At 47.1% G+C, this 18,034-nt stretch overlaps 7 protein-coding genes across 7 annotated transcripts; 3 read left to right on the forward strand and 4 right to left on the reverse strand.

Moving 5' to 3' along the window:
• Nucleotides 1-624: 624 nt before the first annotated feature.
• On the forward strand, nt 625-1,533 carry FTJAE_9843 (ubiquinol-cytochrome-c reductase cytochrome c1; the record flags this gene model as incomplete). Its single annotated transcript, XM_037356805.1, has 1 exon — nt 625-1,533. One exon carries the CDS (start codon nt 625-627, stop codon nt 1,531-1,533), a length of 909 nt encoding a protein of 302 aa, XP_037203087.1.
• A 250-nt stretch (nt 1,534-1,783) lies between these two features.
• Nucleotides 1,784-3,479, reverse strand: FTJAE_9844 (cytochrome P450 monooxygenase 7B1; the record flags this gene model as incomplete). The annotated part of the gene is made up of 2 exons (XM_037356806.1): nt 1,784-3,209; nt 3,259-3,479. The coding sequence occupies 2 exons, from the start codon at nt 3,477-3,479 to the stop codon at nt 1,784-1,786; spliced, it is 1,647 nt and encodes a 548-aa protein (XP_037203088.1).
• A 665-nt stretch (nt 3,480-4,144) lies between these two features.
• Nucleotides 4,145-4,618, forward strand: FTJAE_9845 (uncharacterized protein; the record flags this gene model as incomplete). Its single annotated transcript, XM_037356807.1, has 1 exon — nt 4,145-4,618. The coding sequence occupies one exon, from the start codon at nt 4,145-4,147 to the stop codon at nt 4,616-4,618; it is 474 nt and encodes a 157-aa protein (XP_037203089.1).
• A 323-nt stretch (nt 4,619-4,941) lies between these two features.
• FTJAE_9846 (uncharacterized protein) lies at nt 4,942-8,145 on the reverse strand (the record flags this gene model as incomplete). The annotated part of the gene is made up of 6 exons (XM_037356808.1): nt 4,942-5,723; nt 5,769-6,070; nt 6,117-6,307; nt 6,365-7,245; nt 7,522-7,984; nt 8,035-8,145. The coding sequence occupies 6 exons, from the start codon at nt 8,143-8,145 to the stop codon at nt 4,942-4,944; spliced, it is 2,730 nt and encodes a 909-aa protein (XP_037203090.1).
• A 2,669-nt stretch (nt 8,146-10,814) lies between these two features.
• On the forward strand, nt 10,815-12,041 carry FTJAE_9847 (uncharacterized protein; the record flags this gene model as incomplete). The annotated part of the gene is made up of 1 exon (XM_037356809.1): nt 10,815-12,041. The coding sequence occupies one exon, from the start codon at nt 10,815-10,817 to the stop codon at nt 12,039-12,041; it is 1,227 nt and encodes a 408-aa protein (XP_037203091.1).
• Nucleotides 12,042-12,181: 140 nt separating this feature from the next.
• On the reverse strand, nt 12,182-14,170 carry FTJAE_9848 (nicotinamide mononucleotide permease; the record flags this gene model as incomplete). Its single annotated transcript, XM_037356810.1, has 12 exons — nt 12,182-12,453; nt 12,506-12,593; nt 12,641-12,704; nt 12,839-12,942; nt 12,992-13,192; nt 13,241-13,292; nt 13,345-13,488; nt 13,538-13,609; nt 13,659-13,726; nt 13,776-13,878; nt 13,928-13,996; nt 14,058-14,170. The coding sequence occupies 12 exons, from the start codon at nt 14,168-14,170 to the stop codon at nt 12,182-12,184; spliced, it is 1,350 nt and encodes a 449-aa protein (XP_037203092.1).
• Nucleotides 14,171-14,971: 801 nt separating this feature from the next.
• On the reverse strand, nt 14,972-17,525 carry FTJAE_9849 (cysteinyl-tRNA synthetase; the record flags this gene model as incomplete). Its single annotated transcript, XM_037356811.1, has 4 exons — nt 14,972-15,997; nt 16,044-16,401; nt 16,456-17,243; nt 17,295-17,525. The coding sequence occupies 4 exons, from the start codon at nt 17,523-17,525 to the stop codon at nt 14,972-14,974; spliced, it is 2,403 nt and encodes an 800-aa protein (XP_037203093.1).
• Nucleotides 17,526-18,034: the final 509 nt, after the last annotated feature.

Consider the following 18,034-nt stretch of genomic DNA (forward strand, 5'->3'; position numbering starts at 1 on the left):
TGATATGTCTCGTTCAGATGTCATAAGCTTTAACTATCAATCTTGAAGCTTTAGACTAGAGAGTTAATACATGTAGGGCAAACGAAAGTATAACGAGATTCGCGATAGTGAGGGCGACGAGTGTTTTGCCCGTATGTGTTTATTGGTGTCCTTTGTGGCCTGGAGGCTTAAGCCTCTTTTACAACCCTAACATTACCGCAGTATAACGAGATTCTGTATAAAAGTAGAGTCATCTTCCCTCTTTCTCTCAAGTCAGCTTTCTTCCTTAATATTCTCGTTATACTTCTTCTACAGGATTCGTCAAGTTTCACTCACATCTTCACCAAGTCACGACAAGTCACTCACACAAACTTCAATTTATACGACATTATCATATACCAGTCTCTCACCACCCCTTTTCTTCAGCACATTTTATACGGTATTGCCATATAAGAGTCCACCACTACTTTTCTCTTGAGACGCTTTATACGATATTGTTACATACAGTCTATCACTACTCTCCTTCTTCACTACACTTTACGGTATTGCCATATACCAGTCTACCACTGCTAGTCTTTGAGACCAAGCATTATATTAAACATCCTATTCCATTTGATCTACGGCTTGTATCCTCGATCAGTCAAGATGATGCAGACCAAGAACCCCTTCAACACCACCCGCACTGGAAAGCATGGGCTTTGGAGATCCCGGGGTCTCAAGAATAGACTATCATTGGAAGATTTTATTGCGTTGTACAACCGCGTAAACAAATCTCCAGCTTCTGGGTCATCCAGTTGCGCAAACTCCGAGAGTGATGATGGCTCCAATGTCTCGTCGTCTGCAGACATGTCGGGGTCAGACAAATCAGTCGCGAACGTTCTGCCAGTCAAAGCTCCTGGACTGCACGTCTATGTTCCAATCCGCACACAGACACTGATGCTCGCACGAGTCCAGGCTATCTTGGAACATGCCTGCTTTAGTTTCGCCCAAGAGGCCATGCCAGGCATCCTCGAAGAGACGAAGTGGTCATGTCCAGAAGCAGGAGAGCTAAACGCTTGGGCATACCATTTTAAGAAGCACTGGGAAGCCCTCCAACAGCTCAGCCGTTGCCAAGGGTGTGGCCTTGTCCTCACCTCTTTTCTCTACTCAATCAAGCAAATTCGACATATTGCTGTTCACCGACAGCCCATCACAGTGGACCACCTGTTGATGTTGCTGAGTCATGCAATCAACTTTTGCATTTGTCTCGATGTCCCAAAAGCCTTGGATATGGTCCGGAAGATTCGAAATTCCGCAGAGACTCACATCCAAAAGCTTGAGGACTGCAAAAAGAACATCGAGCAAGGACTCAGCACGGCTGACCCAGAGACCTCCATGACACGCTTGGAACTCTGGGCACGTGAGCAGCAAGAAATGCAAGAAGCTTGCGAGAAGTTTGAGAAAAAGAGGAAGGCCATCTTTAGGAAGGCCGAAAAGTTGCTCCTTTCCAGGGAGGTGGCATGCTTTACCTTGGAAGACGAGGAGGATGAAGATGAGGACGATGACGAAGAGTAATGAAGTACGGCGTATAGAAGGGAGATTTTGAATTTGCCAGGATTTTTTTTATGACATTACGATAGCATGGTTATGATAATTAATGAATAATGAAATGAGTTCTTCGAACTCTCGGTCATACTACTACACATTTATTACATTTTTTGCCACTATATAACCAAACCTGTGACGAAAATGTACCATAAATTTCATATATAATATGAATCTCCGACTAAAAGCTTTCATCTTACATCGAAACACATCCGTTTTATTACTTGAAAGAGCTTCTGCGACTTATAACCACACGGATATCACTGACTGGTCTCTTAACTCCAGTTCCAGGGATCATAGCAGGCAACTTCCACTCTCCCTCCGCAGGGCTTATATCCCAAAGACTAACAATAGCTGACCCAAGAGAAATTATCTCTTTCTCTGCAAATGTTCGGCCTTTGCACATCGCAGCTCCAAGACCCCAAGGCTTCAGCTTTCCGTATCGTGCCGTGGCTTTTCTCGTTTCAGGGTCTGTCTCAAGGAATCGATCGGGGATAAAAGTGTCAGGATCGTCATATATCGAAGGGTTTCTGTTCTTCAGCGCGAGAGGGACACTGATATATGTTCCTTCTTGAAGCTCATGTTTGTGATCGCCATCGTTGAGGCTGACGGGTTGAGTGACATAGCGAATAGATGTTGGCTCGTTAACCAAGCGATACGTCTCAAAGATGCAAGCCTTGAAGAGTTGACACTTCCGGAACAGACTCGGAAAGTCCATTGACTTGATCTCGGGTTTGTCGCCATCTGATAAAATGATATAAGGGGAGATCTCGTCTCTGATTCGTTTAGGCAAGCCCGGGGTCGAGTAAGCGTATAGCAAGAACCAGAACAACACAGGCTGAGCGTTTGCGTTGAGACCCCAGAAAGTACCAAGATCCGCTGCAGCACGTTCAGGAAATGTCCATCCGTCTCTGTTGTAGATCTTGTTTCGTTCTCGTAGCATCATACTAACATCTGACATGTCGGCACCAAAATCAACTGGCTCTCCTTTCTCATATTGGTCAACTCGTCTGTACACTGCCTCCAGACTATCGATGATTCTGGCTCTGGCCTTGAGACCATCTTGCATCATTCTGAATGGAGCCCACTTAGGAACGCCGACCATGAGTAGTGGAAATAGATCATTATCAAAGGTCCAGAAGTCATCTAGCAGCCGAGGATTCCGATCCAGTATGTCTTGGCCGTAGATGAGAGGAACAGACATGCATGCTCCAAAATCTCGAGTCAAACTTTGTAGGTTTGCCTCCACTTTCCCTGGACTATCAGATGTCTCTGGCTGAAGCACTTTGATTCCTGCTGAAAGCTCCCATCGTGCCATATCCTTAGGATCAGATGAGAATGTGACAAGCGAAGCACCTCGCTCCGCTACACGAGACTTTTCAACATTGGCTGTCGAAGCGGCATCGTTCAGAAAAGTTCGCTCAAGAGGAGGAACAAGATCCTTCAGTGATGTGTCGAATTTGGCTCTTAGCTCTGGGGTATCAGTGCTGCCGAAGACAAGGGTACAGAGCGAGTACTGTGCCGGATCAGAGTTGAAAGTGTGATGAGATTGCGCCAAAAGCCGTTCTACGCCGGGCAAGTCGACAAAGATCTGATGTCCTGAAGTAAGACCGAACAGAGAGCCTCCATAGCGGCTTGCAGCTGAGCTATACTTCAATTAGCCAAGTTCCTAGCGTTGCAGAGAATGCTTATTACAAGATTCGTCGACCTATACCGTCCCCACTAAGGATATAACTCGCAATTGCAAGTTCAACGGGAGCATATTTCGGAAGATTCTTCTTATACCCCTTCCTCTCAGCCCCAGAAAATGCTTTGCTCAAAGCAAAAATCACCAGGACAGCACACAAGACCTTGTAGGCCAGAGGCAAAGAGGCAAACGTCGCCGAGGCGTTCTTGTAAATCGAAGACAACTCCATCGTCTCAACAGCAAGCTTGAGCAGTTTCACTGAGGGGAAGCTCTCTTTTAGAATGCTCAGGAGGCCGACACCATGTTCGCTTGACTGAAATTAGGGGAAATAGAGTTTACGTGATTGGTTGCATCAAGTGGAATCATCCCGACAAGTCGAAATCTTAGCGTCGCTGTATAAGCGCTAGACGGGATCAGCATCCTCATACTCGATCTCGGGTTTAGAGTTGTCTCATAGGTCAGTATGAGAAATCGAGGTCCTGGGTTTTTCTTAATCGGTGTAAGGCGATCCTGTTTGCTAGGCTCCGATCTCATCTTCATGCCTCTGTATATGTATTCGTTCATTAATCATGTTGCTCTTCAAATTCATGATAAACCGAATACGAAGAATTTAAGGTCTTATCATAATGATGGGGTTACATTGACAAACCTTTGTCAGTCTATGTCAAACGTTCCGACGAAGCCGGCTATCATATGATAGATGGCATTGTCACGGATATATTTGTAGTAGTTCTGAGGCAGTGTCTCCAAGTCTATGACGGATATTGCAGCAAGCCACATGCACCTAACTACGCCGGTCTTACATATCAGACTACCAAAGATACTTAATATCTCCTCACTTCAACTCGAGAGATAAGACTCACCTTCTAAAATAACTCATAATAAACTATCAAAATGGACTCTACAGTACGAACCTTTCAAGTCTTTGGCCTTACCTCGAGCCTTGTCCTCGCGGGCATAAACCTTGGCTCTTCACACCTCACAGTCCCTCTTCTCTACAACCAGCCTACCTCCATCAATACACCCTTCTTCAAGGACTTTTACACCCGCGGGGCGGTGACTCTTGTTCCACTCGCTCTATTCTCAGGTGCATCTTCTGGGATAGTTGCTTATCTTGTCCCGGCTCAGCGTACACTCTGGGCAGTTGCTGCTGTCGTTACAATGTCTCAATTGCCCTGGACAGTGCTAGGGATGATGTCCACGAACAATAGGCTCAACGATATCGCTGCTAGTAGTGTTGAGCAGGAGAAAGTTGGTCGTGATGAGGTTGTGGCTTTGTTGAAGAAGTGGAGATCGATGAATATCGTTCGGGGGCTTCTGGCCTTCACTGGAGGCTTGTCTGCTATCCTGGCTCTTCAGAATGAGTAGCAACTTAAAAGGAGGAACTGTGGGATAGCTTGATAGTCTTATGCGAGTCATATTGTCAAGAATCGATGACCTTTCTCATAAGTCAGGGTACATCGTAGTTAGTGGTATATCTGGAGAAATTCAATGCTCCTCACCATGCCTGTCATCCTTCCTTTCAGTAGCCCTCCCCCATCATTATCCATCTATGTAATGGTCCTGACCATCCCAATGCAATTTCATCTTCCAGCGCTGGTTACAGCGACATTGCGGCTAATAACGCCCCAAGGACTGGCATAAGCAAAAAGCCAACCCAATTAGATAAATACAAGAATGCAGTTGTGTATTCATGGTGCAAAATTGAAAGCCTCCGCCGAGTCGAGAGACAAAAACGCCTCCATATTCATAGTTCCAAAATCAATATCCCATCCAACATCAGCAGCTGTAAAATCTGCCATCTCTTCCGATGCAGTGCCTGCAGGAGAGCTCGAACAGCCATTCATCTGGCCAGTGACATCAAATCCGAATGGCATGGAAGGGAAGGTGAACGCAGGCTCGCTCCTCATACCACCTGCAACAGAGACAGGTGCTGGTGAACCAGGGAGCGTGGACTGTGGGGTCTGTTTCTGCTGGTTCGTGTCTACTGGGTCTTTCAGTTCGAACCCGGCAGATCGGACCATCTGCTCTATTGAGGCGATTGTTATTGGAAGCTGACCGGCGTTTACTCCTGCTGATCCCATCATGGAGCGAAGGCATCTAAGGCCAGAGTGAATCCAGGGCAGATTGCGGTGGGCTGTCTTCTTTTCTTGCAGCATATCGAAAGCCAAAGCATAGCATGCTCCCTCCATAAAGAAGCCATGATACTTTATATCCTGACGTTTGTTAGCTGATTCTGACTCCGAGTGGAAGGGAGATAAGCGTACACGACAAAGAATATTAGTGGCACACGAGCCTGTTAAGAAGCCAACAGAATTCCTTGCTGCTTCCAAGCAGTACTCGCAAGCGCTATCGAGCCAAGGCGGAGGCATCTGTAGATTCTCTGCTGAAGTAGCAGCAGCACGGTCGTGATTCAGTTTTGCTCGTAAAATGAGAAAGGGGCGGAATGTTAATAGGAGTGTATGATGATACACTACGTCGATTAGTATGCTTCAGAAGATGGATTTTGTTGGCTTACTTGTTGAAACCATAGCTTGGCACACGCCGAGCTCTCCTGTGCTGGGGTCTCCAACAAGACCAAACTTCATATCCTTGAGTTGTTGCTCTGCAAACTGATGTAGTTCGCGGCGGATCTCGATGGCTGCATTCCAGACTGGCAACAGAGAGTCATGCCGTGGACTATATATCTTCTTTACACATTTGTCCATGATACGTGATAGAGTGACCAAAGACTTTAGTAGTTTTTGGCCTTTCGGTAGTGGTATGATGGAACCGGGGTCCGGAAGCGAGCTAGGTCGGCCAAGAACAAAGCATTGCCATCTGTACTATGTCAGTAGTAGTCAAAGAGGATAGTTAATAAACAAACGTTTCCCAGAAGAATAAACTCCAGAAGGTTATTCTTCGCTGATTTGTATCATCTTCTGTGTATCCTGGACGTGAGCATCCATCCTTGTGTAGACCAGCCGCTACTGCTTTTCGGCATGCAGTTCCGACATGCAAGAAACCCGAGTTTGGTCTTGCTCTTTCAGATTGAAAGTGAGCGTGAGATTTTGTAAGCTTATATAAGAGCAAAGTTCAGGAGGTACGACTTATCATTAAGAGGTGTATCTGAACCATCTGCATGTTCACAACCTCGTCCAATTTGGCAACTCCTTGCTTGGTTTTCTGAAAAAGAAAATCTGCAATGGCTTCTTCGCCTGTCATTGAAGCTCCCAGACCTACAGCCAGCATGATTATGATGGTCTCTGGTGCATCATAATCAAAGATACCCGGGGGTTGATATAGGGCACTTAAGCGACGGCGGTAATGGTCTTTACTCATGATAGGAAGACCGTGCCAATAGGTCAGAAGATATCTCTCGAGTAGCCGATGAGCAGTATCTGGATCAATCAACATAGCTGAACAGTCGTCTGGTATTGAAGATGGCCGTTGGTTGTCAGCCAAATCTCCGAAAAATAGTCTCCGATGACTGAATAGGTCTAGACCCGGACCAACTTCTTCGACAGTTCCAGAGCGTGACGGAGGATCATTTGGGCATGTCCCTGCTATTTGGTGATAGATTGAGTTGAGTAGGGCGAAATTTGATGAGGGGCCATAGTAGAGCTGGAGGAAACAAGACGGTGATGCGCGATGTGTCGCAGCAACACTATTATGTGTCAAACTGCGTTCGCTGTCCATTACTGATCCTGTAGGACCGACAGATGCGGTGTCGTCGGCATTTGGCGTAGGCGGCACAGTCCCTTCATCGGAGGGTTCCAGAGACGTGCTCTCCATGGTATCGTGAGACATGATAGTCTCATAAGCTGCGGTTCGTGGTTTGACCTTGCGCGTCCGATTACGGGCCTTTTCGCGATAGACGCAACTGAGATTTCTCATGCTGCAGTTTTGACAGGGGATCTCCCCATTGCACTTGATCTTCTTGGCGCGACATTCTTGACAAGCCTTTGAGATCCTCCATTTCGCCGTGTTCATGGTCGCCGTCGAGATAGTTGTGTCTACTCTAGGTAGGCATTGACAAAGATGATAGACTATTGAATTCAATGCTCGGCATGCATGGAGTGGTTAACTTAGTTTGTCTCGACACACCAGTGTGGATTTCGGTTTCATTAGCTGCATAAACTTTATTTGTTTTGGTGCATATATAGCGGGAACGGGCACTCCGTAGTAGGAAATCCGGTCGGCCGCTGCGTCAGGGATATCCTGAGCATCCTTGACAGATTTGTGCCTGACCTGATGACTGCCCTATGAAATTATCTAACAGCTCCAATTACTCTTGATAACGTCGGCAATAACTCCATGGTCCTCGTCTTGCTTCAGCCCGCTCACCACGACAACAGCAACGATCCCTTCAACTCCCTGGACACGAATCGGGATAGCTCCACCATGGATTGCGTAGTCACCCTTGTTTGAATCTGCAATACCATATTTGGCAGCGAAAGCAACCTCGTCCCCCTTGAACTTGTTGTGCATGAACCATGTACTATTGCCGAATCGGAGAACAGTGTTCCTCTTGCGACGAACCCATTGCTCGTTGTCGGGAGCTGTGCCAGGTCCGGTAACGGTTTGGAAGACAACCTGGGAGGTGTTTGCAAGGGCAATTGAGATCACCGTCGGCTTGCCTTTGATAGCGTATGGGTAAAGACGGGCGTAGAGAAGGTTGCCCAGCACAAATGCATCCTCTGTGGTGAATGATGTGAAAGTAAATGAATCACAATCAGCCTTGAGTTCCTCGAGCTGTAATTCTATCAGTATAATGGCGTTCATTCTGTATATGATTCACTTACGTCAGAAGGCGGTTTGGGAATAACCTCTGTCGCTGGGCTCTGGATGGCTCCCTGGACCTTCTCCAGCGCAGCGCCAGTTGTCGTCTCTCGGGTCAAGGCTTTAGGTGTCATTTTAGTATTTGATGATGCGAAAGTTGATAAAGTCTATGGTTGTTGATTTGTGAATGATTAAGAAATTTGCTCGGTCGGCGATTGGATAGTGGAAGATATATGTCACCACGTCGGTTGGACCTTCATCTCTTGTGGAGACCATGATCAGAAGCACCCAGAACATCATTTTCTTTCACCACAGCATTTTGTATCAATTCCACAAGACAAGTTTATTATCTTTGTTATTTCTATTCCTGTGGGAACTTTCTTGAACTGCTTTACATTGTAAAATGCTTCAATGACAATCCGTGACTCTAGCTGAAAGCCTGCAAGCTCTAAAGTGGTCCAGTAATGATATCCACTTGTTGACGTCAGAAACTCGATTGAGCTGGCGATGTCTTTCAGAAGACGAAACGCCGTAAAACTTAAGCTTATTACTACTTCGATAAAGCTATGGTTGGAAACGGCCTGTATTTCTAGTTCAGTACATAGACTATCGCAAATGTATACAGGCAAGGAGTCTTCGGAAATAATTCTAACATGGAATTTCTAAAATTAGCTAGCCAACCAGGCTTCGACGTGGGACCTGAGTCAAGACACTTTATAGTCCTCGGGGTTCATACCGTAAAAGATACCCCAGCTCCGGGACCAAAAGGACTGCAGATGCCGGAATATAGCCAAGATCAACATATCAAAGAGTCCCCAGGTTTAGCTAACTTAAATAAATATTGTTATTGCTTAGGATGAACGTCCTAACTTCGTAAGTTTTGCTGCCCCTTTACCAGTCAAAGCTCTGTCTTGTGCCCAGAGTTTCTATGACCAACGCATAGAACTATAGTTAGTACAGCCATAGATATGAGGCTACTGATAAATATAGCATTCGAGCTTGACATCCTTTTACTATTTCCCCTCAACAATAAGGTCTGTTACGGCTGAACCAGATCTGAAGTACTACCGGGCATGCCTCGTACAAATTGCTCCCAAACAGTCACAAAATTCTTTAGTGCAAGATTTAAATATGACTCTGAGAGGATTCAGCAATGCAGCATGTATGGCTGGCATCCAGCCCGTAACGCAACTTAAACAGAAATAGAGAACTGAAGGGACATCTTTCGCATCAAGAAAGGCTATAGATCCAAGAAGCCAATACGGGTAGCCAAGCACGGCGGCCTTCTTGATCACAGCAGAATAGGTAAAGCATATAATCTTCCTTTGGGTTGTCTGTTTTCATGCCTTCTTTTTTTTCTTTCTGTCATTATAAATATCTTCCCCTATATATTCATTATCACAGACTCTTCATTCCATCTTTGTGGGAGGCCATGTTATCGTCAGTTCTTTTCAACAGATCGCAATATGGCCACATCTTCAGGCAAGGTAACAACAAGATCCAATCATCTAACGACCACCATAACCATAATCAGGTATCTGCTTCAAGATCGGTCAAACCCATATCTCCAAGCCTCCGTGTGGTCTCAAGCTCTCAAGTGACCTCATGTCTTACTGCAGCAGCCAACAGTGAACAGTTCCCAATCACCTATCTCAGCTTTTCATCACAGTCATCTTCCAACTTGTCCTAACTTAGTCCTTGATAAATTAAATTTCCCGCGTTACATCACGATACGTCTATGGGCTATGCTTCGATGTTCGGCGAGAGGCTTCACGATCTGCACAATGTAATTATATTATTCATGGAGAGTCAAAGACAAAACCCGGAAGTCGACATGTCCTTCGCCTCAGAAGGCCTACAATTCATTTACACAAGTTGTCTTCACTACTACCTCACCTTGATCTTTCAGATGCTGAAGGCAAGACGGCCAAAAGTGAGACGGATATTCAGTGTACAGAATGGTGGGTAAGTAGCTCTAGGGTAACCTGAAATGACAACGAAGTAAAATCATCTTCCCAAAGATCTTGCCTACCACGTAGGGTTCATCCGTCACGCGAGAAATCTTAAAGAGTCTCGAACCCATTAGTCCTGAATAAGCGGCTCTTTATCATGTAGCCGGTCTACCGATGTTAAGTTAACCTTGGTGAACCTTGGTAGCTGAGCTTGGTGAGCTTGGTTATTAGTCCCCAGAGAGCAAGAAAACTTCTGACGATGAATCAGGGTGTCAAAATAAACTACTCTATACGCTTGCTGAATTGTCCCACCTTCACCTAAGTATTTTTCTCATTCAGAAAAGAAGTCTCAAGTTTTCTTACACTCCCTGCTTAGTGCAGCTGTTGTCTTAGGTAGTCGTGACGTAACATCCGCGGCTCATCCCGGCCCCGTCCAAAGCAACACGCACCAAACGAAAGCGCCCCTGATCATCTTCAGCTCTAGACCCGAGGAACTGCACAAGGATCTCGATCTTGAGAGGGGATTGAGTTTGGAGACATGGAACGCAATTGGCCAATTGGACTGTCATGTCTCACATGGGGAACGCCAGACTCACCCCGCAATGTCCGCATACGAGCGTCATTGACGTCACGTTTCCGGAGCTTTGGCCCTGAAGCTCTAGCTTGTGGTTTGTTTGCGTCGTGATCGTATGAGTACGTCATTCCTTAGACATATTGCAAAAAAAGTCAAGGTATTTACTCACCCTCAAAATGCCATCTTCTACCTTTTCCTCCCCTCATTCTCACATCTTTCCCCTCTTCAACACAACCTGATTCTCCATTCTCCCTTTCATAACAACTAATCCGACACAATGCTTCCTGCTCGCCCTCTCATTCGATCAACTGTGCCTCGTGCCGCACGTGCTTCTCGTGCTTCTCGTCAAGTTCGATTCCAATCTACAGCCTCATCTTCATCGAGCAGCGCTCATCTCGCCTCCGGTATCGCTGGCGGTTTTGTCGGCTCAGCTATCTTCTACGGCATCTACTCTTACACACCCGCTGGCCGTGCTGCTTCAGGTATCAACAAGGCTGCCAAGGAGGCCCAGCAAAAATATGAGGCTGCCGCAAAGAAGCTCCAGAAGAACACCCCCGACGCCGATCAGGCTGTGAACTACATTAAGGAGTTTGCTTACTCCTACGTTGGTTGGATCCCAGGTGGTCGCGCCTACGTTGATGCTGCCTTCCAGGACTGGGAAAAGGTTCGGGAGAACAACAAGGATGAGGCCGACAAGCTCGTCAACGATACCTACAAGCAGTTCCAAGATCTTTCCAAGTCTGGGCTGAGCCTGGAGACTGCTTCAAAGGCCTACGACGTCCTCGCTGATCTCGCCAAGAAGGTCGCCAACCTCGCTGGTGATGCCATCGGCGACATCATTGACAACCACCCCCAGGTCAAGGAGAAGCTTGGCAGCAACGTTGATCAGCTCAAGGAGCTCGGTGACAAGTATGGCCCCGAGGCTAAGAAGCAGGTCGACGAGACTTGGAAGCAGGTCAAGGACATCTTTGCTGGAGGCTTCAGTGTCGCTAGCATAAACAAGGCCCGCAAGCTCATTGAGGAGAAGGTGGAACAGATCAAGAAGCTCGGCGACCAGGCCTGGAAGAAGGGTCTTGAGGAGGCCAAGCCCTACCTTGACAAGAACCCCAAGGTTAAGGAGCTCATCGAGAAGAACGCCGATGCTCTCAAGGAGGGTAACACCGCCGAGCTGTTCAAGCGTGCCAAATCCGCCGTCGACTCTGGCGACCTAGGCGACCTGGAGAAGTACGTCAAGGATGCGACTGAGAAGGTCAAATCCAAGGGTAATGAGCTTACTGGCGGTTGGGTCGATATTGAGAAGTACATCAAGGAGATCCCCAATGGTGGCGAGATTATGGAGAAGTTGCAGCAGCTGAGCGAGGTGGCGGACAAGCACAAGGAAGAGGGTGAGAAGTTGTTCAAGGAGACAGTTGAGGAACTGCGACAGGTACTGGAGAAGAAGTCCGAGAAAGCCCAAGAGATTGCTGGCGAGGCCAAGAAGGACGTTAAGAAGGAGGCCAAGTAAACACAGAATTGTTCTCCATTCGATGATTCCCTAATGATTCTCTCTAATAATTGATCAAAAGTTCACACAGTCATGTTCCTACATTTCCACTGCCAACCAACTCTGTGACCTAGCTATAAAGTGATTATTCTTTGATCCAATTAAGGGCTATACTTCAATCCCTTGCGACCTATCCGCCGGCCGTTGAGGAAAAAGTACTGCAAGTTCGCAATGACAGCCATAACAAGACCAACCGAAGCCAGAGCCATGATAGCAGTCCAACCTGTTTTGTAAAGAGGAGCATCATGCTCTTGGAAGAGTTGACTTCCAATGATGCCAGATGTGTTAGCTGACATGATGAGGATGGCCATGGTGATAGATCTCTCTCCAGCGGAACCAGCGTTGAGGGCCATCCAAGAACCATTCAGGGGATCTATGAGAATATTAGTCCAGTCCGAACCTATCACCCATGTAGTTCAACTTACGCCATTGCCATCCGAAAGCATGAGTTAATGTTAACAGAGCGAATCGTGTATGCCCATCGGGTGAAAACACCATGACACGATCAGCAATCTAACGAGTCAGCAATGCATGAGTAAATCTCGGGAAGAGATACGTACCGTGAATGCCCAGAACATGAAGATTCCAAATGCAACCAGAGGACCACGCATTTGAAGCTTATCACTGGAATGAGTTAGCACAAGGTCTCAAATGATGAATTGGTTTCCTTTTACCCCAGATAACCCCATAAGAGGTTGGTCACAACAAGGGCCCAGGATCCAATTGACACAAGGGCATTCGACTTAAGTCTCTCATACCCGAATGACTTCACAAGGCTTGGCGAGTAGGAGCTCATGGTTGTAGCGGGCGCGAGAGCACTGATAGTGAGTAAAACATGGGGGATGAGTCTCCAGTTTGTCATCTGTAATCGTCAGCACACCGTGATATGGTACGTCGAATACGATACATACCACATTACGAAACTCTTCTTGAGTAACGTTTGGCTTTGCGTGAATCTTGGAAGGATCATCCTTCAGTATTCTTTTCGTTAGGATCTCTTTCTCCCTCTCAGTGAAGACACCGAACTTGAAGAGTGAGACGGGGTTGAAGGGACTGTCTGGGAAGAACAGGATGAAGAGAATTCCAACAAGGATGGTGAAGATACCTTCGAGCTGGTTTTGTTAGTTTAGACACGGTCGATCAAGTATGTGTGGACTTACGATGAAAAGCCATTGCCAACCTCCAAGTCCGCCAATACCTCGCATGTGAAGACTGTCATCATCAGCATGAGAATTAAGAGTTAGATAGTTCAAGCCAGGCTTACATTCCATATGCAATGAGACCTGATGCTCCAGACGCAAGCATGTTACCCAGGAAGTAGATAGAGAATCGCTTGCTGGTTTCATCACGCTTGTACCATCGAGTAATTGTATATAGCCCAGCAGGGATGAAGCCCGCTTCACAAAGACTGTGCAAGTATTAGAAAGGTGTCGCAAAGTATCCGGAGACAGACATACCCAAGAAGAAGTCGAGTCGAAAGAAAAGCACCTAAACCTTTCTGGAAGGCCTGAAACGTGGCAACGAGACCCCTATAGGAAGTTAGACAATACCAGAAAGAAGGCATTGGGACGACTTTACCAAGCAATGATCTGAGATCCAATCCACTTGGCGGGCCCAACACGGTAGAGGATAAAGTTGCTGGGTATCTATCATCATTAGCAACACTGATTCAACACATTTACGCGAGAAGCATACCTCAAGCAAGACAATACCCGCAGATAAAAGCTGCTGTCCAACATTGAACTGGCTTTGAGTAATCCCAACATCAGCCATGAAAAAGTCTGTGAGAGCATTTCCACTAAAGTTATGTTAGTCGAGTATAGAGACGAGTATCGGTATAAGCGCACATATTTCCTCGATCGAGTTGAAGGGCAAAGAAGCCAAGGACCAAGAGTGGCATAATAGTGAAATCGACCCTAAGCGAAGATTAAAAGGTTAGTTTGGAGAGAACTCGTAGTTTCTGGATGGGCTACTTACTTGCGAATGAGTTTCGCTTCCTCTTCTTCAGTCCAGTCAACCTCGATGTGCTCCAGATCGCTGGAACTGCCATCTTGGCTACCACCAGCTATCTCATCAAAGTTCTTCTCCATTTTGAAGACCGAGTATAAGATGAACTTAGGTCTGGATTGTCAGAGGGTAATTGCTAGAGAAGTTGAGCCAACATCCGCGGGCGATCGCCCTCTTTATTTCTCCGACATCCCACGCGATAACCCGATCTTTCTCATTGCCATTGAACTCCACTGTTGTCTCTTCACCAGTAAGTGCCAGTAATTTCCAATTGCTAGCAAGTAAAGATGTCTAGAGTTCGCCGAACCTGGGAGTGTGATGTGGGATAGTGGAGTTTTATGCCATCTGTAGTGCCCATCACGCAATTGACCAACGAACTCATCCTTGCAACCTGTATTCCCGAAAGGCAATCTATTGATCGATATGCATAAATATTACAGTTTGCAAGATTCTGTAATATAAGAGTGCATGTCTTCGTCCTGTGCAATAGTCTAGATGCTCATCGACTCAGCTGTCTTTGTGCTGTTGCAGAAATGGCTTACAACTAGTCCAAATACACCAGGAGAAAAGAATATCCTGCTTCCTTGCCATCATATGAACTCCGCCCAACGACGAATATACCGCTGCCAAGTATCCCGGATATAAGTGCCGGATCTATTTACTCAGTGTCACCATGCTATCACGACATCTAACCCCCATCTCAAGTCAATCTATGTTGCATTCTCATCACAGTAGCGTGCGAAGACATGCAGCTAGGCATGGCCATTCATGTGAGAGATGTCAGTGCAATAATCAAGTCTCCAAACGCTTTTGCTTTCGCCCCCGAACTCCTCTTTCTAGATACTAACTAGATAGGTTACCCACTTCAAAACCACTTCCCATTTCTACAACAGTCCCTTAGCCTTGAGGTCATCGTGCGCCTTCTTCTGTCGGTCCCATTGCTTCTTCAAACCCTTCAATTGGCTCTTGGGCACATCACTGCCATCTTTCATCTTAGTAGGCAATCCTTGCTCGTCCCAAGCACTGTATCTCTCATCACCCTTGAAGAGATCTTCCGGTCTGACCTTGGCTTTTTCACGAGCTTCTTGATCAGCCTTCTCACGTGCAAGGCGAGCCTCCTCCTTCTTTCGCGCCTTCTCAGCAGCTTGAGCGGCCTTCTCCTCACGCGCAGCAATCAGTTCAGCAGCGGGGATGAACTTGATCAAGGAGGCTTGGCCATCAGGTCTGTCGTCCAAGTAAACGCCTAGGTTTGTGAGGTCGTCGTCTCGAATACAATCTGTCAAAGAAAGAATAGCCTTCTTCGTTTCGGGTGTTTGGTTAGAAACAATGCGACGCAGCTCATCCCGAAGCTTAGAAACAGCACGCAGATAAGGCAAAGCCAATTGCTCAGGGTCGCGAGAGCCACCAGAAGCGATTGACTCGAACTCAGCTGTAGGGTCTTGCTCAAGCAATGAAGAAATCTCAGCGCTCTCAAGAGACAAGCCAGAAACATCTGACTTGACCTTAGTGAAGACCTCGGCGTAGGGCTGAACGGCTGTCTTTGGCTCAACGTCTGAAGCGATGACTGTGGCCCAGCCAAGGCCTTCATATGGCGGCGAAGCATTCGAATCGAGACCAAAGATACCCACGATCTTGGTGATCCAGCGTGCAATAGACTCAAGAGCCACAAGATCAGCGTCCTTGTTGTCTCTCAAGTGCACGTTGGCGGTGTTGACCAACTTGAGGATAACAGACATAGCTTTTGGTGTGTCGATTGAGTTGACCAAAGCAGCCTCAAAGTCCTTCTTGGCTTGCTCGAGCTCGGCTAAGAGACCCTCACTGGCCTTGCTATCTGCGCTCAGAGACAGAGACTTGACATCATGTGAAATGCCAGCCTCCGCCAGCAATGCCTTGACATTGATGAAGAAGTTCTGCCATATGTTAGTCATGTTAGGTCAAGGTCTGAGTCATACTCACGCTGATGGTTGACTCCCAGTTGTCAGCTTGCAATCGCATATCCGGTGAAATTTCAACACCATCGTTCCATCGACCCATCAAAAACACAATTCGCATCCCTCTTGAAGAGTAGTTCGTAGCCAATGCATCCTGAATAGTTTGGAAGTTCTTGAGAGACTTGGACATCTTGGATCCAGAGATAGATAAGTGACCCATGTGGATGAAGTAGTTGACCCATGTGTGCTCGCCTTTACCATGCTCGCAGAAGTAAGCCTCGCTCTGTGCCAACTCATTGTCATGATGAGGGAATGCCAGGTCGATACCTCCAGAGTGGATGTCAATGGTTGCTCCTAGAACATCACTGCACATAACCGAGCACCTTGGCATCACTTGTTAGCTCATGACCCAGTTGCCTTGATCCATCTGAACTTACTCAATATGCCATCCAGGACGTCCATCACCCCAAGGGCTAGGCCAGAAGGGCTCGCCAGCCTTGGACTTCTTCCACAGAGCAAAATCGCCGGGATTCTTCTTTCCACCAAGGTTTTTCGAGAGCGAACCCTCGCCTTCTTCCTGGAGAGACTTGTCATTTCGGTTGTCGGGACGCAGTCGCGCATAAGCATTTCCGGCCTGCTCGAAGGCGGAGATATCAAAGTAGACAGATCCCTCGGATTCGTATGCGAATCCCTTGTCGACAATTCTCTTGACGAAATCGGCAATCTGAGGAACGTATTCGGTAACTCGGGTGATAACGTCAGGCCGAAGTACGTTGAGCGCATCCATGTCGTCCATAAATAGCTTCTCCATGCTCTGAGTCAGATCTGTGAACATGGTCTGATCCCTCGTGTCAATGGTTTCCTTGTAAAGCGAATCGAGGAAGGGCAATAGAATCTCGTCGGTGCCCGGAAAGATCTCGCCAGAAGCGATAGCTTCAGCGGCTGCAGTCATGTTGCTTAGGTGCATTTTGACCTTGGCTTCATCGTCGCCAGGCTTTCCCTCGCCAGAAATGGTGCCGCCCGCAAGCACGTGTCCATATCCTGCCTCTCTGCGCTGCGCATAGTTGGTCGCATCGATATCCTCTCCGTCCTTTAGCAGCAAAGGCAAGCTGCCCTTGGCGTATGCCCGGAAAGCGGCCAGGGCTAGATCTCGAAGTTCGTCCTTTGTGTAGTTCTTGTTCTTCTCGAGCTCGAGCAATCGTTGTCGTCGTGCCTTGATGATGATCTGTAGAGGTTTAGGCAAGTCGCATAATATCTAGCGAGCTCTTTTTCATACCTTGTCGTCGATGTCGGTAATATTCATGACAAATTTGACATCAAAGCCAAAGTAATGCATCAGAATGCGACGAATAATGTCCGTAGAGACATAGTTGCGAGCATGGCCCAAGTGACTCTTGTCGTATACAGTAGGGCCGCAAGCATACCAGGTAACTTTGCCCTTCTCAATAGGAACAAAGGGCACTGGAGCGCCAGGCTTGAGCGAGTTATAGAGCTTTAGCGACTCCATTGTGCTCGTGTTGGAGCTGTATAGAGATGATATCAATCGATGGAGGGGTCGCAGTCGGGGTGTTGAAAATGGAGTGGGGATTTTGGATCGAATAAGACGTTGTCGAAAGAGATTCATACAGACGCCAAAAGGTAGGAAGAAGGGGAAACAGGAGGAAAGGAGAGGGAGGGTATCGCAGGAGGATAAAAGGAGGTGTATATGCAAGGCAAGGCAATGTACCTTAGAACAAGACAAATGTCTACAACGAGAGGCCTGAGTCACAGTCGAGTCAAAGGGAGAGAAAGACGCCATAGATCACTTCGTTTTCGAGTCACCCGAGACCAGCCCTGAGCTACAGGGGAGCTACAGGCCACCAGCACCTGAGCGTCCCCGCGAGGTCTATCCAATAGCCTGGCCCATGATCGTTTTTAGTGTCACATTGAATGCCCCTCACTAACGTTTTCAGTGGAGACAACGCTAATTGTTCAGCCTCGCGCGTATCTTGGAAATATTTTTCTGCCTCGTCTTTG

Source organism: Fusarium tjaetaba (genome assembly GCF_013396195.1).
Source record: "Fusarium tjaetaba strain NRRL 66243 chromosome Unknown NRRL66243_c0000226, whole genome shotgun sequence".
NCBI classification, from domain to species: domain Eukaryota; kingdom Fungi; phylum Ascomycota; class Sordariomycetes; order Hypocreales; family Nectriaceae; genus Fusarium; species Fusarium tjaetaba.